At 36.8% G+C, this 22,742-nt stretch overlaps 3 protein-coding genes across 3 annotated transcripts; all 3 read left to right on the top strand.

The window, feature by feature from the left end:
• Window positions 1-922: 922 nt before the first annotated feature.
• LOC145037638 (putative disease resistance RPP13-like protein 1) lies at window positions 923-6,048 on the top strand. Its single transcript, XM_078986337.1, has 2 exons — window positions 923-4,847; window positions 5,547-6,048. The coding sequence occupies exons 1-2, from the start codon at window positions 1,033-1,035 to the stop codon at window positions 5,548-5,550; spliced, it is 3,819 nt and encodes a 1,272-aa protein (XP_078842463.1). The 5' UTR covers window positions 923-1,032; the 3' UTR covers window positions 5,551-6,048.
• A 2,180-nt stretch (window positions 6,049-8,228) lies between these two features.
• On the top strand, window positions 8,229-8,861 carry LOC145036263 (putative disease resistance RPP13-like protein 1). The gene is made up of 2 exons (XM_078984718.1): window positions 8,229-8,315; window positions 8,391-8,861. The coding sequence occupies exons 1-2, from the start codon at window positions 8,229-8,231 to the stop codon at window positions 8,859-8,861; spliced, it is 558 nt and encodes a 185-aa protein (XP_078840844.1).
• A 27-nt stretch (window positions 8,862-8,888) lies between these two features.
• LOC145036261 (putative disease resistance RPP13-like protein 1) lies at window positions 8,889-9,844 on the top strand. The gene is made up of 2 exons (XM_078984716.1): window positions 8,889-9,210; window positions 9,297-9,844. Exons 1-2 carry the CDS (start codon window positions 8,889-8,891, stop codon window positions 9,842-9,844), a joined length of 870 nt encoding a protein of 289 aa, XP_078840842.1.
• Window positions 9,845-22,742: the final 12,898 nt, after the last annotated feature.

Here is a 22,742-nt window from a genome sequence, read left to right as displayed (position 1 = left end):
GAGACATCAATTTGGTGTTACATCCCGTTGCCCACACCCAATGCTCTAAGTCGATTAATTATAACAGTAAAGGTAAGATTAAATAAAAAAAATTACACAATTTTATTTATATACAACTCATCGGATAGATGTCATTAAAATAATATAGTTCGATATAAATATTTATATCCAACCACTAGGTTTGAAACTCATATATTACATGGTTAATTAAAAAATTTAAATATCAAAATGTAAATATTAAAATTAAATTTTAAAATAAGAAAGGAAAAAATATATTTATTACAATTTATGATCATATTTATTTCATTTAATACTTTAATTATATAACGATGTGTATTATATATGTGATTTTTTAATTTTAAAAATTAAAATAACCTAAAAATTGACATGTAGATATTATTTATTTAAAAAATATCATAAACTGACAAGTATCAAAACTTATGAGAGATTGACATGTGACAAAATCGAATTTCATTTAGTAGATAAAATACTATTTTGAATTTATTTTAATTATTACATTCAATAATTATAAGATAAGTCTTTGATTTCTTACATTCAATAATTATATGATAAGTTTTGAATTTTATTAGAAACACATTTTATTTTTAAAATCAACTCTTTTTGTCCCAAACAAATCTGAACTATCAACCTTTAGCGTATCCATCCATTAATTTTTTATACCAAAATCCCTTTAATAATTTGTGAATTGTGATCAACATACTTTGGGTTAGTGGCAGTGGTTAAAAAAAGCTATCATTGAAAATCGATACAAGTATCGGCTGGTTTCGTTCTCTCATTTTAACGATAAAGATAAGAACACACCGACACATGTCCAAGTTGGAGAGGTCACGTGCCAAAGACAATGGTGGCCAGCTAGAAAGTTAAAAAAACAATATTAAAAAATGTTGACGATAAGGTCCATAACAAAGGGTGAAATCACCATTGATCGTTCTTTTTCGAGCAACGATTTCATCTATATTCCTATCAAATCGTACACATCTGTAGTGCTCCCATTTTACCTCTGAGTAAGCAATGGCTGAAATAGTTGTCTCTGCCTTCTTATCGGTGTTCTTTGAAAAGCTGGCCTCTGAAGCCTGGAAGAAGATTGCTCGTGCCAAGGGAATTGATTCCGAGCTCAAGAAACTGAAGAGGTCATTAATCCAGATCAATGCTTTGCTTAATGATGCTTCTCAAAAGGAAATAACTGATGAAGCTGTTAAACAGTGGCTGAATGATCTCCAACATGTAGCTTACGACATAGACGATGTTCTTGACGATTTGGCAACCGAAGCTATGCATCGTGAGTTGACCGAAGAATCTCAAGCCACCACAAGCAAGATAAGAAAACTAATCCCAACTTGCTGCACGAATTTCTCAGTAAGTACTAGGATGCGTGGCAAGTTAGATAATATTACCACCAAGTTACAAGAACTGATAGAGGAAAAAAACAATCTTGGTTTAACTGTGAAAGGTGAAATCCCGACGCATATGAATAGAAAATTACAAACCTCTTTGGTAGATGCATCTAGTATTGTTGGACGAGAGAGTGAAAAAGATGAATTGCTCCACAAGCTATTGAGTGATGAACCATGTGATAGAAACTTCAGCATCGTGCCCATAGTTGGTATGGGTGGGGTAGGTAAGACCACTCTAGCAAGACTTTTGTATGACGAATTTCAAGGGAAGGATCACTTCGAACTCAAGGCGTGGGTTTGTGTTTCTGATGAGTTTGATATCTTCGGTATAAGCAAAACCATTTTCGAATCGATAGAGGGGGGAAACCAAGAGTTTAAGGATTTAAATCTGCTTCAGGTGGCTTTAAAGGAGAAAATCTCAAAGAAACGATTTCTTGTTGTTCTTGATGATGTATGGAGCGAGAGCTATACTGATTGGGAAATTCTAGAACGTCCATTTCTAGCAGGAGCACCGGGAAGTAAAGTAATCATCACAACCCGCAAGCTGTCGTTGCTAAACCAATTGGGTCATGATCAACCATACCAATTGTCTGATTTGTCACATGACAATGCTCTATCCTTATTTTGTCAACATGCATTGGGTGAAAATAGCTTTGATTCACATCCGATACTTAAACCACATGGTGAAGGTATTGTCGAAAAATGTGATGGTTTGCCATTGGCTTTGATTGCACTTGGGAGGTTATTGAGGACAAAAAGAGATGAGGAAGAATGGAAGGAACTATTGAATAGTGAGATATGGAGGTTAGGAAAGAGAGATGAGATTATTCCCGCTCTTAGATTGAGCTATAATGATCTTTCTGCCTCTTTGAAGCAGTTGTTTGCATATTGCTCCTTGTTCCCCAAAGACTATGTGTTCAACAAGGAGAAGTTGATTTTATTATGGATGGCAGAAGGGTTTTTGCACAATGAAAATACAAACAAGTCAATGGAACGCTTAGGTCTTGAATATTTTGACGACTTGTTGTCAAGGTCATTTTTTCAACATGCACTCGATGACAAATTGTTGTTTGTGGTGCACGACCTCATGAATGACTTGGCCACGTCTGTTGCTGGAGATTATTTTTTAAGATTAGACATTGAAATGAAAAAGGAAGCTTTGGAAAAATACCGACATATGTCATTTGTTTGTGAGAGTTACATGGTTTACAAAAGGTTCGAACCATTTAAAGGAGCTAAAAAATTGAGAACTTTCTTAGCAATGCCTGTTGGGATGATAAAAAGTTGGACAACATTTTACTTATCAAATAAGGTCCTTGATGACTTACTTCACGAATTACCATTGTTGAGAGTTCTAAGTTTGAGTCATCTTAGCATCAAGGAGGTTCCTGAAATAATAGGCAGTTTGAAACACTTGCGGTATCTTAATTTATCTCACACGAGTATCACACATTTACCAGAAAATGTCTGCAATCTTTACAACTTACAAACATTGATCCTTTGTGGCTGTTGTTTTATAACCAAGTTTCCCAACAACTTCTTAAAGCTTAGAAATTTACGGCATTTGGACATTAGCGATACTCCCGGTTTGAAGAAGATGTCCTCGGGGATTGGTGAATTGAAGAACCTACACACTCTCTCCAAGATCATTATTGGAGGTGAAAATAGACTAAACGAGCTTAAGAACTTACAAAATCTCCATGGGAAAATTTCCGTTTGGGGGTTGGGCGATGTGCAAAATGCAATGGAGGCACGTGAGGCGAATTTATCACAAAAGAAACTTAGCGAGTTACAGTTGGATTGGGGTTATGGGGATTATGAGTTGAATGTTTCTCGAAAGCAAACCCATGATAAGGAGGTCCTTAATGAGCTGAAGCCTGATAACGATAGTTTGAAAAAGCTTGAAATTTTGTCATATGGAGGTACAGAGTTTCCAAATTGGGTTGGGAGTCCCTCGTTTCTTATGCTAACTCATGTGTCCATATATTTCTGTGAAGAATGTACATATCTACCAAGTCTTGGGAAGTTACCATCACTTAAGGAGCTGTTTATTCTTGGCATGAGCAAGGTGAAAGTTATTGATTGGGAGTTACTTGGAACTGGAGTTGCATTCCCATCACTTGAAATTCTAAGTTTTGGTCATATGTCAGGGTGGGAGGTATGGTCAACCGAGAATAGTGGGGTTGTAGACACAGCATTTCCATGTCTTCAAGAACTTCATATCGAATTTTGTCCTAATTTAGTTCAAGTCTCACTTGAAGCCCTACCTTCACTTAGAGTTTTAGAAATAAAAGGATGTGGTCATGGTGTGTTGACAACTCTGGTTCATGTAGCTTCTTCAGTCACCATGTTGGAAATAGGTAATATTTCAGGGCTTAATGATGAACTGTGGAGAAGTGCTTTCAAGTATCTTGGGAAACTTGAAAAGTTATACATTCGTGGGTGTAATGAAATAAGATATTTGTGGCAATCAGAAGTAGAGGCAAGTAAGTCTCTAGTGAATTTAAGGAATTTGAATGTGAGTGATTGTTCAAATCTGGTGGGTTTAGGAGAGAAAGTGGAGGATTACTGTGGAAGCATCCAGACGTTTATTAGGATGTTGTCTATAGCACGTTGTGAGAGTATTGAGCATTGCAGTTGTCCTAATAGCATTGAGTTTCTGAATATCCGTAGTTGTGATTCAATTACATCAGTCTCTTTCCCAAAAGGAGGAGGGAAGAAGCTCAAGTCATTTGCCATTGGAGGTTGTCAGAAGTTTTTGGAAGAGGAGCTTGGAGGAGAAAAGAGTAGGTTGCTTATCAACTCAAACATGAAAATGCTTGAATCTGTAGATATAGATGGTTGGGTAAATCTGAAATCTATCATTGAATTGACTTACTGTATTCACCTCACCACATTGATGATAACAAAGTGTCCAAAAATGGAGTCTTTTCCTGACCATGAGTTACCCAATCTCACCTCTTTAACAATTCTGGTAATAACAAAGTGTCCAAGTATTGATGCCTCCTTTCCTCGTGGGCTTTGGCCTCCCAAATTGAGTTACCTTGGAATAGGAGGGTTGAAGAAGCACATCTCAGAGTGGGGCCCACAGAATTTCCCAACCTCACTCGAGAACTTAATGTTAAATGGCGGAATATATGATGATGTGAAAAACTTTGATCAATTGTCGCATCTTTTTCCTTCATCTCTTGCTTCTCTTTCGATAACGGGATTTCAGAAACTGGAATCAGTTTCAATGGGACTCCAAAACCTCACCTTTCTCCAACGTCTCTCTGTTTCCAAGTGCCCGAAGATGTTACATCTACCAGAAAAGTTGTTTCCTTCGCTTTTGTCTTTGAGAATCGATGGATGCCCAAATTTGAATGAAAGGAGCATTAGAAGAAGCTCCTATTGGCCCCTCATCTCCCTTATCCCTCTCTCCACTTTTGACGAGTAATTACAAGTCTCTATGTTTTTGACTTCTTCTAGTTTCAATATGTATATATGAAATAATTGATTTTCCTCATCCAAACGAAAAAATATTAAATATTTTCTCGATTAGGGTTTGTGAATATGGAATCGTCACGCTCGATTGCAAAATGAATTAAAATGATTCACCGCCCATTTGACCAACGATTAATACTAATTAGGATTTGAAAATACCAATTGATATGTGACCCATTTAACCCACGATTAATACTAATTAGGATTTGAATATGATTAGGGTTTGTGAATATGGAATAGTCGCCCTTTGAAAATCCCAAATGATATGTGACCCATTTGACCCCCGATTAATACTAATTAGGGGTTGTTTCGTTTTAATTTTATGGACTTAGTAGGCTTATATTTGCAGGCATTGGGACCCACAGCCCCATCATCGTTTTTTCCCACCTTTCTCAGTTTTCAGTCAGGAATGCAACATTTTACGCATATGCCGTTTGGTTATGTCATATGCTTAAGCAATAAAAAATCGAACATTGATTATTTGTGAAAGAAAAAGTTTGTGTTATTGCTTTTGTGTAGAAGGTCGGTTTCTATCATACTATTTGTTGATTGACAAATCCATATGCTATTTGATGAAAAGTGGTTTACGAAGCTGACTTCATCTTCTACATGTTCTGAATCTATTAAAACTCTAATCTTGGTGTATAGGTGAAATACCACTTATGCCTTGAAGCTTGAAAAAACCAAAGGATAGGGACCAAATTTTGACTCCTGTTAAATTGAACAAAGATGGAGAGCTAGTCTAAAGATCATCTGTAGAAATTAACTATAGAACTTCAACAGATGGGAATGCTGATGAGGCAAGATGCTCATGTACTCTGATTGTTTGTATACATAATTGTCCATGATATCTTGTTCAGGGCTGTAAACAAGTATTAATTAGGTTTTCAGGAGAGATGAAAATATTCTATGTTGGTTGTGAGATTGCTGATATGGTTGGGCGAATAACAAAGTGTCGAAGTATGAAGAAATTTCCTGACCATGGGTTGCTGATCACTCTCACCTAGTTGACACATATTATAGATAGAAAATTGTAAAATTATAAGTGCTTCTGAGGCATAGAATTAGGATAAATTTGTATTGTTCTGTTTCTGAATTAGGAATCCATATACGAATGGATGAGAACCTGATGTATTTTTAAAATGAATACACAAAAACTTTCAACCTAATCCAAATTTTCTGTTCATGAATTCTACATATGAAGATGTAGAAATTTGGAATTCATGAATCCAGATAGCTATTATACCATATAAACTCCTAACTCGAGAGTAAGTAGAAGATCTCCTAACTATCTTTGACTGGTAACTAACACATCATCTCTTAACTAACACAAATCACATGGATTGCCAACATGACATGTATACATACTTGGTGTCCAATATAACAACAAATGATTATTTCCCATTTTTGTGTGCCATGAACTGCTCAAATCGTGCTCCTAATGGTCTTTCTCTGCTTGGTCAAATATCTTTATTCAATAAAAAAAGCATAGCTTACTAACAATTTAATTAAACAACACTACCTGCAACACCTTTAACATTGAATAGCAAACTCTTTTCTCCAAATTTGAGACAACACGTTTTACTTCACAAGTTTTTTGCTCTGCTTGTAGTGCTACTTGCATATTTTTAGTATCTACAATACAAAAGACAAAAAAAAAAAAAAAAATCCATGTCTTAAATATTTATAAATTCACGACCAACGGGAAACTATAATTAAGAGCATCATGCAATTGTTACAAATCTAAATGAAACCAAAAAAAAGACCATATGTTTATGGACTCTTTAACCTTTAGCTCATTAGGGTTTGGCTATTAGCTAGGATTTATTTTGCCTTTTCTTGTTTCTAGCTTTTCAGTTTTTCTATCAAGAACACTTAATTTTCTCTCTTTCAATAAGAATATAGCTCTATTATCAAATATTACATTAAAGATCAAGAAGAATTCAAAAATTGTAACTATTTTTAAATGTATATTATTTACCTATGAACTCATAACAGTTTAACAAGGATATTTCTTTCACCAATAGTTATTCTCTTTACAATAGAGCAAGTATATGTAGCATGGTATTTATAAGTATGCCGAAGCTTTCACTTATGTGTTCTATTGCTCAAATGGAACATCGATAGAGCTACTTTATTCCTCTTTAAATTGAATACCGACTCACTTTGAATATCAGTTGATCCAATTCGTGAATTTAATTCATGGACTTATAAGTGAAAATACTATGTCAAAAACATAATCACGTTATTTGAATTTTATAGAAAAATCTAGAAGAATGGATGAGATCATATGTCAGATGCAGTCAAGAAGTTCAATGGATATAAATTGAAAATTAATTCGAAAAATTTGATGTATTATAAAGAAATATAAGGGCAACTTGGTGATTGTCAACTTATTCCTCCTTTAATGGCCTAATTATGAAAAATCCAGTGGAATAAAAATCAATTATGCATTAATAAACCATCTGATCAAACTTTCATGCAATTTTCACACACATCTGTTTGAACATACTTATGCCCATTTGAAGAAAATATGTATAAAATATGATCAAAATGTCGAAAAACAGTCTCAAAGTGTGTTTCATTTTTGCTAGGATTAATATCAAGGATTAAAAGAATATATGAATGTTAATTTTTAAAAATCCATAGAAAATACCAAAAAATATTTTGGATTTTCAAGACTCAAAATCCATAGAAACTGTTAGTGAAGGTCGTCCAGTGTTTTTTTGTAGGTTCTTGAAGTGTGTGATTGGATGAGAACATCCTTTGGGAAGCAACAAAGGAGACGAACACGTTGTAGAGGGATGATTTCCATTTGGCTCCAAAAAAAAGCCAGGAGCTGAAGAATGTAGCCGACTCATATATAAGCCGTCATGTTTTTAAGTATATGTATAATATAATGTTATATGTTTTTCCTTCCTTTTATAAATACAGCTAAACCCAAATACATTAATTATTTGCTTTTTAACAATATTTTTAAAAAATATCTAACAAACATATTTATATTTATATAAAAAGAAGTACTAATAGAAATGCTCAGCCAAAATCGGATCCACCACTATTGGACGTATATAGGATGGTCTATCAGCTGTAATATAATGCTAAGAAAAAATATGATTAAAGGTTTAAATCCAAAATCCATTATTCCACCGGCGATATGATGCACTAGCTGTAATATGCAAAAACAGTATTATAAATGCTAACCAAAACAGCAGCTAAGAAACAATATAAATAATGGTTTGAATCGTCCTTTCTCCATACACTCATTTCTTCCAAATCCCTATCATTCATACATACAAGTGCTCCCATATTAGGTTTTCACTATAAGCAATGGCTGAAATCCTTGGTTCTGCGTTCTTTGCGGTGTTCTTTGAAAAGCTTGCTTCTGAAGCCTTGAAGAGGGTTGCTTGCTCCAAAGTAATTGACAAGGAGCTCGAGAAATTGAATAGCTCATGAATCAATATAAAAGCTCTGCTCAATGATGCTTCTCAGAAGGAAATAAGTAAGGAAGCTGTTAAAGAATGGTTGAATGCTCTTCAACATTTGCCTTACGACATAGACGACCTACTTGACGATTTGGCAACCAAAGCTATCCATCGTAAGTTCTCTGAGGAATACGGGGCCACCATCAACAAGGTACGAAAGTTAATTCCATCTTGTTTCTCTAGTTTTTCAAGTACTAAGATGCGCAACAAGATACATAATATTACCAGCAAGATACAAGAACTATTAGAAGAGAGAAATAATCTTGGATTATGTGAAATTGGTGAAAGCCAAAAACTTCGAAATAGAAAATTAGAGACCTCTTTGCTAGATCCATCTAGTATTGTTGGACGCACAGATGATAAGGAAGCGTTGCTTCTCAAGCTATATGAACCATGTGATAGAAACTTTAGCATCTTGCCAATAGTTGGTATGGGTGGGTTAGATAAGACCACTTTAGGTAGACTTTTGTATGATTAAATGCAAGGGAAGGATCATTTCGAACCCATGGCTTGGGTTTGCATTTCTGATGAGTTTGATATCATGAATATTAGCAAAACTATCTTCCAATCTCTAGGTGGGGCAAATCAAGAATTTAATTATTTAAATTTGCTTCAAGTAGCTCTAAAAGAGAGGATCTCGAAGAAACGGTTTCTGTTTGCTTTAGATGATGTGTGGAGTGACATCTATACCAATTGGGAAATCCTAGCAGGCCCATTTCTTGCAGGGGCACCCGGAAGAAAAGTTATCATGACAACCTGGAAGCTGTCGTTGCTAACCCAACTTGGTTACAATGAACCTCATCATTTGCCTATTTTATCTTATGAAAGTGCTCTATCCTTATTTTGTCAACATGCATTGGGAGAATCAAAAAACAACTTTGATTCACATATGGTACTTAACCATATGGCGAAGGTATTGTCAGAAAATGTAATGGCTTTTCATTGGCTTTGAAAGCACTTGGGAGGTTATTATGGACAAAAATACATAAGGAAGACTGGAAAGTTGTGTTGAATAGTGAGATATGGAGCCTAGAAAAGGGAGATGGGGTTGTTGTGGCTCTCAGATTAAGCTACCATGATCTTTCTCCATGTTTGAAGCAGTTGTTTGCATATTGCTCCTTGTTCCCCAAGGACTTTGAGTTTGACAAGGAGAAGTTGATTCTCTTGTGGATGTCCGAAGGTTTTTTTCACCAATCAAATGCAAGCCAGACAATGGAACGCTTGGGTCACGAATATTTTGATCAGTTGTTGTCAAGGTCATTTTTTCAAAATGCTCCTAATAACAAATCATTGTTTGTAATGCATGACCTCTTAAATGACTTCGCTACATCTGTTGCTTGTGATTTTTTTTTTTCAAGATTAGACATTGAGAAAAAGAAAGAATTTAGGACGGAATCCTTGGAAAGGTACCACAATATATCATTTGTTCGTGAGGAATACATGGTTTCCGGAAGGTTTTAGCCACTCAAAGGAGCTAAAAGTGTGAGGACATTCTTAGCCTTATTTGTCGGGGTGATAAAAAGTTGGCAAACATTCTACTTCTCAAATAAGGTCCTGGAGAACTTACTTCAGGAGCTGTCATTGTTAAGGGTCCTAAGCTTGAGTAATATTAGCATAAGTGAGGTACCCGAATACATTGGCAGTTTGAAGCACTTGTGGTATCTGAATTTATCTCGAACTAATATCGAGCAGTTACCAGAAAATATATGCAAGCTTTATAATCTCCACGCACTGAACGAAGCCAAACTGATCTAAATTAATAACCAGGGATAAACCCAAAACATAGGCCCAACGATGGCCCAATCTAACCCAACCCACTAATGGCCTAAACCATTTGGGCCTACTAAAGCCCAACCGACGTTGGGCCCGCTAAGACCCAACCCAAACTCCTTAGGCCCAAACTGGGCTATCCAACTAGATAAGTTTGAACATGGCTCAAAACAGAAGGTCCAACCCCAAAATCAAGTCCAAAACAAAAAGCCCAAACAGTCCACTGATGACCCGAACGCGCGGTGTTCCCAAGACGAACGCACGACATTCCCGGTTAATGTCCAAAAATTGCACCAACGACTTAATAGCTTAAGTACAACGTCCAAATGTTTAAAATAGCTTCATATTATTGACTTAACCCATAAAGTTGTCAACTTGGCACCTTTGCATGGTCCAAAAGGACCCAATCATGATTTCAAGCATTCTAACTCCATAAAGAGGCCAAGATGCAAACGTTTACCTTAAGACCTTAGTCCAACCTTCCAGATTCAAAGGGACTTCTTAAGTCGTAAAGTTCTTGACATTATGACTTAGCAAGACTTAATGGGACCCAAATCAAAACCCTAAGTCCCAAACTTTACCAAAAGACCACCAAAACATGCATGAAAGGTTTATACTCATCAAGATCCAAACTTTAAGACTTCATAACCCCAACAAGGACCAAATATGAAGATCAAAGGTTCTGGAGTAACTTCTACTCACAAGAACCACCATAAAGGGACCAAAACATAACCAAAATCAACTAGCTAGATCTACATGAAAGAGTTGTCAAGGCTGAGACTTTATACCTCCATAAGTTAGATCTAGGTGAGCAAAGCCTGGATCCAAAAGCTCTAAATCAAGCATTGAATCTTCAAGAAGTTCCTTCTTTCTTTTCAAGCACCAAAACACACAAAAATCACCATGAAGCTCAAGAAATACACAAATGGAGGCTAGGGTTTCGTTCTTAGGGTTAGAGAAGATGGACGCTGAAGAATGGAAGAGGTTTAGGTCCATAATGATGCTTATAAAGGGACCAAAACCTAAAAACAAGCTTTTGAATCTGCCCAGTGAATGCACTGTGTTCCCTTGGGGAAGGCCTTATGTTCCTACCTAGACCTGTGGCCAAATTTCCTTGAACGCCATGCGTTTCCATCGTAACTTTTGCGTCCTTTATCCGTTTTCGGCATTATTTATATCCACGGAAAGGTAATGAGAGGCACTACACTTCTATCAACTTTATTTAATTTGAAAACAAACCGAAATTAACTCCAAAATTCATAAAAGGTCTGAATCAACGCCTTTACTGATACCCTTGGGCTCTAAAAAACAAACCGAACCCTATCATCACATAACCAACACCACCCACATCCAAATGGGTCTAAACCTTTCTTCTTAAGGCCTTAAGCCTTATGATAACTGATGATTGGGACACGGTCCCAAATAATGAAGTGATTCCAAGCCGAGCGTTACATCTTCGGGGTGCCTTATCCAATCGATTTGATTCCTATTCCCATGGGGGATATTTGCTTGATAGTATGCATGGATTGGGTGAGTTAGTTCGGTGTCGTGATCGACTGCGAGGATCAGCGTGTGGTAGTGCGAACCCCCAGTGGGGGAGAACTCATTATCAATGGAGAGGGCACCAAGATGGGTTATAGGTTTTGTTCTGCAGCCAGGGCTCGAAAGTATATTCAGCATGGGTGCACGGGCTATTTGGCTTATGTGGTGGATACGCGGGTTAGGGATCAGGTTTTGGTTGCTGATGTTCTGGTCATCAGGGAGTTCTCTGATATATTTTTGGAGGAGTTACCCGGTGTGCCTCCTAAGAGGCAGGTCGAATTCAGGATTGACCTCGTTCCAGGTGCGGCCCCAATTGCCAAGGCGCCATATCGTTTTGCACCACCTAAGATTCAGGAGTTGTCATCTCAGTTGCAGGAGCTGTTAGGCAAACTGTTCATCAGACCGAGTAGTTCTCTGTGGGGAGCGCCGATTTTATTCTTCAAGAAGAAGGATAGTTCACACCGGATGTATATTGATTATCAAGAGTTGAACAAGACAACAGTGAAGACTCGTTATCCCCTTCTAAGGATTGATGATCTCTTTGATCAGTTGTAGGGAGCATCTTGGTTCTCCAAGATAGACCTGAGGTCCGGATACCATCAGGTTAGGGTGAGGGAGGAGGATGTGGAGAAGACCGTGTTTCAGACTCGTTATGGGCATTACGAGTTTGTGGTGATGCCATTTGGGCTCACCAATGCGCCTGCAGTATTAATAGATTTGATGAATCTAGTTTGTCAACCGATGCTTGATCGTTCGGTTATCATGTTCATTGATGATATCTTGGTGTATTCCAAGACCATAGAGCAGCACGAGGAGCATCTTCGCGAGCTTCTTGAGGTTTTGAGACGAGAAAGACTATATGCTAAGTTCTCGTAGTGTGAGTTTTGGTTACAAGAGACTCAGTTCCTTAGACACCTCGTTAACCAGGATGGGATTTTGGTCAATCCAGCCAAGTTTGAGGCGGTGATTCAGTAGGAGGTTCCGAAATCTCCCTCAGATATCAAGAGTTTCTTAGGATTCACAGGGTACTACCGGAGATTCATTCAGGATTTCTCCAAGATTACAATACCCTTCACTCGTTTGACGAGGAAGGGGGTGGATTTCCGATAAGGCCCTAAGCAGAAGTCAACATTTGAGACCCTTCATCAGAGATTGTGCGACACCTCGTTTTTGACCGTCCTAAAGGGAATTGATGATCTTGTGGTTTTTATGATGCTTCCATCACTGGTTTAGGGGCAGTCCTCATGCAGAGAAGACGGGTGATAGCATATGCTTTGTGGCAGCTGAAGTCGCATGAGACGAGATATCCCACCCATGATATGGGCTTGGGGCAGTGGTTTTTGCCCTCAATATTTAGAGGCGTTTCTGCTATACTATCTACACGGATCACAAGAGATTGAGACACATTATGTATCAGCCGAACCTGAATATGAGGCAGCACAGGTGGCTGGACGTAGTCAAGGATTATGACTGCAAGATCCTTTACCATCTGGGTAAAGAGAATGTGGTGACGGATGCCTTGAGCCACAAGTCGGTTGGGTCTTTTGATGGGGTATCATTTTATGAGGATATCAGTGGATTCTCTGCTAGTGGGATTGATTAGGGAGGCTCAAGCTGAGGGTGTTCGGGAAAAGAACTGGAAGATTGATAGGATCAGGGGCGAGATAATCAGATTTGTTCCAGATAGTCATGGATTGATGACCGTTGTGGTCGAGTTTGGGTTCCCTTGTCTGGTGGGGTCATACTGATTATATTGGAGGAGGCTCATAATTCTCACTTCTCTATCCATCCAAGGCCACCAAGATGTACCGGGATATGAGATTAAGTTATTGATAGCCATGCATGAAGAGGAAGATAGCATGGTACGTGGAGAGGTGCATGACCTGCAAGATGGTCAAGGCTATGCATCAGAGGCTGCATGGAAATCTGCAGCCTCTAGAGGTTCCCATGTGGAAATGGGAGCATATTGTGATGGACTTCATCACCAAGTTGTTGAAGAAAGCAAAGGGTTTTGATGTTATTTGGGTCATCGTGGATCGATTGACCAAGAGTGCCCATTTCCTGGCGATTCGGGAGAGTTCTTCGGCCGAGAAGTTGTCGGATGTGTTTATCTGTGAGATCGTTGCTTGACATAGGGTTCCAGTCTCTATTGTTTCAGACCATGATGTTCGGTTCACCTCCTGATTTTGGCAAAAGTTCATGAAGAGCTGGGTACGAAGTTGCATTTCAGCATAGCTTATCATCCGCAGACCAAAGACCAGAATGAGCAGATGATACAGAATCTTGAGGATATGTTGTGGTCCTGTTTCATTGATTTTGGTTGGAGTTGGGACTCTTACCTACCTTTGGTGGAGTAATCCTACATCAATAGTTTTCACTACATCAGTTGTGCTCTACCTTTTGAGCTCTTGTATGGGCGGAGAAGTTGTACCCTGGTTTGTTAGGGGGAGTTTGGCCACATGGTTATGGGGCAGACCGAGGTGGTCCTTCAGACTACAGAGATGATTCAGCAGATTAGGCAGAGGTTGCAGACTGCTCAGAGTCGACAGAAAAGCTATGTCAACGGACATTGATCCGAGTTGGAGTTTTAGGTCGGCGACATGGTGCTACTGAAAGTCTCACCTTGGAAATGTGTAATTCTCTTTAGAAAGAGGGGGAAAATGGGTCCCCGATATATTGGGCTGTTTTGGGTTATTTTTAGGGTTGGCAATGTTGCTTATAGATTGGATCTTGTTGACGAGCTTAGTCAGATTCATAGCACTTTCAATGTTTCATAGCTGTGAAAGTGTGTATTGGATGAGGATGCAGTGGTATCTTTGAATGATATTCAGGTTGATGAGCGCCTGAATTATGTTGAGAGACTGGTAGCCATTCTGGAAATGAAGTTAAAGGTTTTGCGTAGTAAGGAAGTACCATTGGTAAAGGAATAGTGGTAGCATCGTAGGGGCTCCGAGTGGACCTGAGAGCCAGAGGCTGAGATGTGAGAGCATTATCCTGATTTTTCACCATAACAAGCTTCGAGGATGAAGCCTAGTCAAAGTGGGGGAGAGTTGTAATATCTTGATTCCCATGTATAAGATTTATTACATTATTTATATTTTTCCTTTGGAACACAGTGTGGTGAAGCCTCACCACGACGTGTTGAAGGACTTTTGGGCCGTGTATTTTTATGGACTAACATGGCGTGTTGGTGGAGGGAAAAACGGTGTGTTGGCAGTCAGATTAGAAAACCCTAATTTTTAGGGTTTTGCACCCTATATAAATATCCTTAACTCCATATGGATGTTATTTTATCAGCCTCCAATCCCCCACATCATCCCTTGTGAACCTTAATCATCTTTCCCTCTTATTTGTGAGCTAGCATGGTTCTTTTGGAGCCAAATATTAAGGAAGTTAGAAGAAGGAAGCAATGATCTAGCATGCAAAACCCTCATCTTCAGTTTGGTACTCTTCTAGACCTTTATAAGTGTCTAAGATCCGATTTTTATTCCTGTATGTAGCTAGATCTTATGTTTTGTCCCTTTTTCTCCTTATTCTTGGATGTTGCCATTGATGGATCTCATAACGTTTGCAACTTTCTAAATCTCCAGGTCAAGGTGACCTTGTAGTGACTTGGATCTCATCTTTGGCCAAGTTTTAATGCCATACATAGAGATTAGGTGATAACTTCCCCTTTATGACCCATTTTGGGTTAAAGACATGCATTGGACATGCATGTTTATAAATCTCCGACCTTTGGGTTGGTTTTGATGCTAGAATCTCTTCTTGAAAGGATGAGTTCCAGATTTCAAGGATTTAGTGCATATTGGTTAAGTCCATGAATCTTCAAACCTTGTGGATGGGGTTTTGAACCCTTGGAGTAGTCCCAACGGATAAAGTTGGAAAGTTTATTCTTTTTTATAGCATTTGAATCTTGATTCGAGCCTTGGAGTCCGTGGAATCGAAGGAACATATGAATGTACTAAGCTCGAGGAAAACACAACGTGTTTGAAAGCCAAAACGGCGTGTTGGCTGGGGTTTTCCCAACCAGTTGATTGCTAACGAAACATGACATGTTGGGTCAACATGGACTGTTGACCTTGACCGTTGACTTTGACTTTTGACCATGGTTGACCAAGTTTAACTTTTAAGAGCATTTTGGGTATATTTGGGTTTTGATGGAATTGGTCACATGGTGTTTGTAGGCATTTGAGTTGTGAGATGATATTCGGAGTCACGCCTTATCAATTATGCGATGCTTGTGAGGTGAGTTTTCCTCACGGTAATTGTGGGTCGAAGGCACCAATACTGGCCCTTGGATTGATATCCTGTTATGCATGTATGTTATAGTGATCTGTTAGATCAGTATCCTCATAGTTAGGATGATGATATGCTCAGTGATCTGTAAGATATGTTTATTTATTGCTAGCTGGTTAATTATATGGTGATATGTACTATGTGCACATGATTGGTTGGGGGCTGAGGCTTCACTGCTTTGTGCATGAGCCAACAAGCTGGGGCATTCCAACCTGATTGTTGACGGGCTAGGGTATTCCATCCTAAGGATGACTTGAACCATAGTATATTGGCATTCCAACTCGGTGGTTGAGGGGCCTGGGGTATTCCAAGCCGGTGGTTGATTGGACCCATAGTATGTTGGCATTCCAACCCAATGGTTGAGGGGTCTGGGGTATTCCAACTTGATGGTTGATTAGACTCATAGTATGTTGTTTTGGATTTTCACTATTGTTATGTATTGATATTTTGGGGGAAACTCGCTATGCTTTGGGGCTTACAGTTTTGGATTATGTTTCAGTTACCTTAGAGGATCGTGGGAAGGCGAAGGCGTGAACGTGCACCTCCTTAAGTTTTGTTTCATGATTTGGGATTTCTATGATATTGGACTTATTTTAAAAATAATTTGTAAACAATGATGGTTTTGGGGTTTATTTAAAAGTTTAAAATTTTCATGAATTTTATGAGTGTTACAAACTCCGAAGAAGAAAAAAAATGAAAGTAGTTAAAAAAATCTAATATCAATATGATATGTAGATTTTTTAAAAGAATAAAAAATGAAAAATTAATTACATGTAGATGTTCAGGTGGTAATGGGATGCCAATGACACGTATGACTCTCTGAGGAAGAGGCTTCTTACATTCAGACCATTTGACATCCATGAAACTGCTTTTGTCATCACCACCAGCACCCTTTCATGTTTATGCTGTTGTACCTTTTATCTCCATATCATTTCCTCATGCTTTCACCATCTTTTCTCCATTGAAGCACAACTTATACCTTCACAAAACTCAACAACCCCTATTTTTTAAAATTATTACTTTAATAATATTCTTTCTTTTCCCATAAATTATCAATTTAATAATAATATGTTGTGAGAAAAAAGAAAAGAAGTTGAAAGTATATCTGCGTGTACGACTTTTCAGGTAGAGAACTTCTCCCTTTTTTCAATCTTGTAGTGGTAAACAGAGGCTTCTTCAAACCTTTATCAACTATGGTGCTTATACTATACTTGATCCTTCAATCAAATCATATATATACACTTTCACTTTCTTTGTTACTATATTATATATTTTTAGCATCTGACGTAGAAGGAAAATAAAAAATAGAGAGAAACTCAAAGTATTTTATTACTAAAATTCAAGATGCCTATAAATGTTTTTTTTAATGGTGGAAATTTTATTTAAAAACTAGCAAGAAGCTAGAAAACAACAATTGCATAGATAAAGTAGCAGAAGTTGGATTATGCAGCCAAGAAGACCATCCAAACTTTGCTTTCCTACACCTATTAGAACTCGAAAAATGACCTATGAACAATATCATAAAAAATGTTCAATTTCCTAGGAAGAATTTTTCCGAAAACCATATTATTGCGGAAGTTCCACAAATACCAAAAAGTAGTAAAAATCACCGCTTGAAAGACCTTCTGTTGACCATCCCTCAAAGGAATCGAAATTGACCAAGAAAGAAGAGATTACACTGCAATCTGAGCAGGATTCAGAACACCCTACCAAATAGCAATATGCGACCATATGTCAATCAACTCACTATATCTAGAAAAAAAAGATGGTCAACTGTCTCAACATAACGATTACACACAGGACACAAGGTGGAATCCATCGTGATTCCTCTTTAAGAAAGTCTCTCTCGAATGGGGATACTATGTAACCGAATTCTCCAAATAAGAATATTGATTTTGATGGGAATCCAATTATTTCATCAAGTCTCTGCCCTTCCCGTAAACAATATACCGCCATCTAGAAAGGATCTAGCAGATGAAACTGAAAAGTATCTGAGATATCAAGGACCCAACCCAATCTATCCGGACATGACTCGAACTGAAGATCCTGCATCATGGAAATAAAATGATCCCATTGCTTCTGCTCGACACCACCTCTAGGAGCACGTATAAAATTCTCTAACTCCCAACCGATGTCTACCCAATCTCTAACTGTACAATAATAATGGTTATCCAGGGCACAAATTCTATGGAAAATAAGTGATAAGGGCGAATCTCCAAACCACACATCATGCAAAAACGAAGTAAATTGCCAATATTCGACTCTAAAAGGACACATAGTGTCACACCCCCGAACCGGAATAGCGGAAACGTCCGGGGGCGGATGATGTCATGTACAATATAACAAAGGCGTAATAGTAATCAAGGCAAACACAACCATCATATTGATAATTTAATATTTACATTGAGTTCGAATCAATGTTTGTTTGACTCCAAAAGTATAAAGCAACCATAAGGCGTATACTACTATGCTCTGTCTTCACAAAAACCTGCGTGAATACCTGTCTACTGATTTCCTGAGAATACAAGTGGTTTTGAAAAGATTGTCAACATTTAAGTTGGTGAGTTCATAAGAATTTTGTATAAGAAGATAAGTCTTTGCTTCTTTAAAATGATAGTGTTCTTTCCGAAAATCCAATATTTTCTTGTAAAATGTAATGTAGTCTTAAATATCCTAAGAATGAAAATGTATAAGTATTTTTGTACTCTAAAGCGGTGTAATGTTGTTTTATATCTTTATATAACCATTTGATTTCATGTTTTCAGAAATTTAAACAGTATTGTACTAGGAAAATAGATTTCTAAAGTTGTATCTTGTATAAACACTTTGAATGTATGTACCTGATACTACTAGTTGTATGGTAAATAATGTAACATAGCTTTATTATAAAATAAAACTATTAAAGGTATGCATGTATTTGTAAACCAAACGTATTGTTCATACCAAATTCTGAGTTATTATAACCATGCTAATGACTGATGGTCTGTTACGACGTTCTTTAGGTGTCGGAATGTTAGACATTTGTCACCCCAGACCTTCTGGTCCAACTATAGCTAATAGTCGGGGCGTGGGATTGTCAGTTTCGTATAGATCTATACACAGATTTTGGTTATAATACAGGACTTTTGTTGGTACTTATAGAAGTACTTGAAGACGTGACTCACAAAGCTATATTGATTGTTTACGTATAGTATAATGAAAAACCATTTTTGTAATGTGGAAGTATTATCCTTCCATCGTAGTCATGTAGTTTCAAAATAATTATGTCTTTAAATAATTATTTTTGTATTGTAACTTGTAATGGTAAAATAGTATGTATGTCTCATAAGCTTTACCTATTATAAATATTATAGTTTATAATAATGTTTTGTTGTACTGGAAAATTCTTTGTATGTACATTATCATTTTTACTATAATAATGTTTTGTTGTACTGGAAAATTCTTTGTATGTACATTATCATTTTTACTTCTGCTTGTGTTTGGATGCATATTCCAGAATATGTCGTCGTATGTGTTCTTGGTCGGCTGGAAGTGGAGTGTGTATGAGAGGGAGATGAGAGGGAAAAGGTTGGGTGCGACAATGAATAGAAGAGAAGAGGGAAGAGGCGGACGTGAGGATATATGTCACACCCCGCTAAAGCGGAAACACATGGTATGACAGCGATAACAGTTTCATTGCAAAAGATAAAGATACATCACCATAGTAGTATTTAAAGTTTACAACCCATAGCTTCAAAAGAAAAAAAAATACAAGTTTTTGAAAATAACATTGTTCAAAATATAACTTCATAATAGCTTCAACACGATGCAGCATGCTCTATGATGATGAATCTTTACATCCACTTACTAATTATTTCCTGAAAAAGCATTTAAAACGAGCGTCAACTATGAAAATAGTTGGTGAGTTCACAAGCTTATAAAATCGAGCATACAACAAGGCTTTTCGTAAATACAAGTACATTGCTTTAATGATAAACAAGTTGATTGCTATTAAGGAATACAAGTTTATTGCTATAACGAGAAACGAGTTTGTATGTGTATGAGCAAACAATGAGTCTCAACCAAACCTATGACTGAAGCCCTATCGAGATCTATGCTTATCGTTCCATAGATGAATATGGTATCATGCACTCCAGCGATTCGGGCGAGTGAGGAGTTGTCAATTCCTAATAGCGCTATCCATAATGACCATTGGCTCAAAGAGTTAATGGTTAGAGATAAGGGAAGGGCCTTAGTACGATAAGTTCTCATGTTCCGTGTTGCATAAACATACATAAAGATACATAGCAATACAATAGCAATCAAGTTTGATAATAAACAATTTAAATACATCATGCAAACAATAGTTTTTCTGGACATGCTTTTCCACCCCAAAACATAAAAACCGAAAATAGGGGAGTGCGTGAATACTCACGATGTTTCGTGTAGGCACAAGCGGTACTTCGGGATGCACCAACGTCTTACTACCGGGATCCTACGACATCAAACACACACACTAGTGAGTTTCCATGTCGATATCTAATGCTAATATACTAAACTCTACATATAGGGAAATGCCAATTTATGTTTTAATATTGAATTTTATATCAATTGGTTACACTTTTTATGAAATATTGAATTTTACAAGTCGTGCGATTAATTACAACCTTGGAAGGTTAATTTTCCAAATTTTAAGTCTCTATAACAACAGAAATTCACGAAAAATAGCATTCGAGGGATAAAAATTCTCAAACTTTCTATTTAACTGTTATTACACAATACTAAGCTGGGAAAAATATAAAAATGGATTTCCAAGCTGTTTAATTATATTTTATGATTTATGGGCATTTATTCCAATAAAAATTGAAATAAATAGAAAACAGTCTCCAAAATTACCCAAACTTTTTATTTAATTGTTATTATACATAACTAGGCTGGGAAAAATATAAAAGATATTTTTAGTGGGTATTTCTATTTTTCCTTGTTTGATTCCTTTAAATAGTCATTAATTAAAGAAATAATATTAAAAAGTTAAAATAAATCACCATAAATTTTTGTAACATCATTTACAGTATCAATAACCTGGGAAAAATATCAAAAGTGGTTTTCATAATGTATAAACTGGTTTTGGGTATTTATGTGTATTTAAGTGTATTTTAGTGCAATTAACTTTAGAAAATAAGAGAAAAATAGTTTACAGTAGAGAAAAATCCTAAAAATTTTTATGTAACCTCCTACTATATAATATGATATCCTGGTAAATTTTCATGAATTTTGGATAGTCAGAACTATTTTTCCCATTTTTAGACCATTATAATTACAAAAAATTGGGAAAAATAGCTAGACATGATGCAAAATCTTGAAATTATTTTCTGGAGTCACCCATCACAGGTAAGGTATGAGAAAATTGTTAGATACAATTTTCACATCCTCTAAAGTGGTTTTGTAATTTATCATGCCCTAAACAAAATAAAATTAGATTTCATATGAAACGGTAACAAAAAATTCTGAAATTTGGTGAGGGGTGATTATTACCCATAAGGATCATCCATGAATTTATTTAGGATTTATTAACCTCTGGAAGTATTTTATATGATTTATGCCCTTGGTTTTAGCAATAATTCTAATAAATCAAAGAAATAACAAAAGCTCTTGAAATTTTCCAGATTATCTCATGCATGCAAGGGCTTTCAAAAGGAAAAATGTTAAGAATGTATTCAGAAGAGAAATGAGGGTAATGATCCCAAACAATTTAAGAAAAGTTGCATGTAATAATGCATGAAGTGTAGATGTGGCTGAAGTTCATGAATTTGTGTAGCCCATTCAGTGAGGTTTTAAGCTATGAAATTTCAACCATCATTCACTAGATATGTTAAGTTTCTAAGGTATTTTTCCTCAGATTTATGGTTGGGGTTAAGGCCATTGATCATGCAAGACAAAAATAGTGATCACAGAAAAAGATCTGTATGCGCAACCATTTTGTAAAAATTGCCAAAAATCGGATATTTAATATTTTACAGTGAGACCAGTTAGGTTTGAAAGTTAACTCGTGGAACTAACCAATACAAAAAGAATATCATGAGGTGGTTAAGAAATGACTGAGTTATGGCCGTTCAAAGTCGAACAAAGTAATCTGGCAGATTGCATGTTTGTTTGTGTGCATTATTAGGGTATTTTGACAAGAACATCATGCAAGCCTTTGTTAAGGTCCGATTTCTAGCACATGCATGGAGTGAATGAGCATCCAAGATGTAATAGAAATGGTTTAAATGCTTTTGATCATGCAAGAACACAAAAGAAATGGAGAAGAAGATGTAATACTTGTTTTTGAAGTCACGTGAACATATGTGCATCATTTTCACTTCTTGCATGGGTTTGATCCCGGATTTTCACCATTTCAAACACATGCATTGTGTTATGGTGAGAATATACAAACCACAAGGGAAAAATAAAGATTTATAGCCTTAGAAAGGCATATAATCCGAAAAGTAGAGAAGACTAAGAAGAAAAAGAAGTTTAACCATGAAACTATGGAAGAAGATGTTGTTGTTTACCTTGGTTTTGACCTTGAGAGAAGTAAGAACACTTCAAGGGCTTCAAAATCGGGAAATTTTGCAGAGGATTGAGAGGATTTTGGTGATTTTAGAGAGAGAGAGGAAGAGAGTGAAGTGTGTGAAGAGAGTGAAGTGAGAAGAGTGAAGAGAGAAGAGGTGGAGTGTGGGTTTGAGTTTAATCATGAGTTTTGGGAAGAGAGTGCATGGGGAGAGGGGAG

The sequence above is a fragment of the Lactuca saligna genome, chromosome 3, assembly GCF_052625555.1.
Source record: "Lactuca saligna cultivar CGN05327 chromosome 3, ASM5262555v1, whole genome shotgun sequence".
Lineage (NCBI taxonomy): Eukaryota > Viridiplantae > Streptophyta > Magnoliopsida > Asterales > Asteraceae > Lactuca > Lactuca saligna.
Note: the sequence above shows the minus strand (reverse complement) of the source record. Positions and strands in the feature narration are given on the sequence as shown.

Excerpts from the sequence above, each read along its gene's own strand:
- LOC145037638 (XM_078986337.1), top strand. The coding sequence starts at position 1,033 with ATGGCTGAAATAGTTGTCTCTGCCTTCTTATCGGTGTTCTTTGAAAAG.
- LOC145036263 (XM_078984718.1), top strand. The coding sequence starts at position 8,229 with ATGGCTGAAATCCTTGGTTCTGCGTTCTTTGCGGTGTTCTTTGAAAAG. Across the intron at positions 8,316-8,390 it reads AGAGGGTTGCTTGCTCCAAA|AAGGAAATAAGTAAGGAAGC; the intron begins GTAATTGACAAG and ends GATGCTTCTCAG.
- LOC145036261 (XM_078984716.1), top strand. The coding sequence starts at position 8,889 with ATGGCTTGGGTTTGCATTTCTGATGAGTTTGATATCATGAATATTAGC. Across the intron at positions 9,211-9,296 it reads GCCTATTTTATCTTATGAAA|GTATTGTCAGAAAATGTAAT; the intron begins GTGCTCTATCCT and ends CATATGGCGAAG.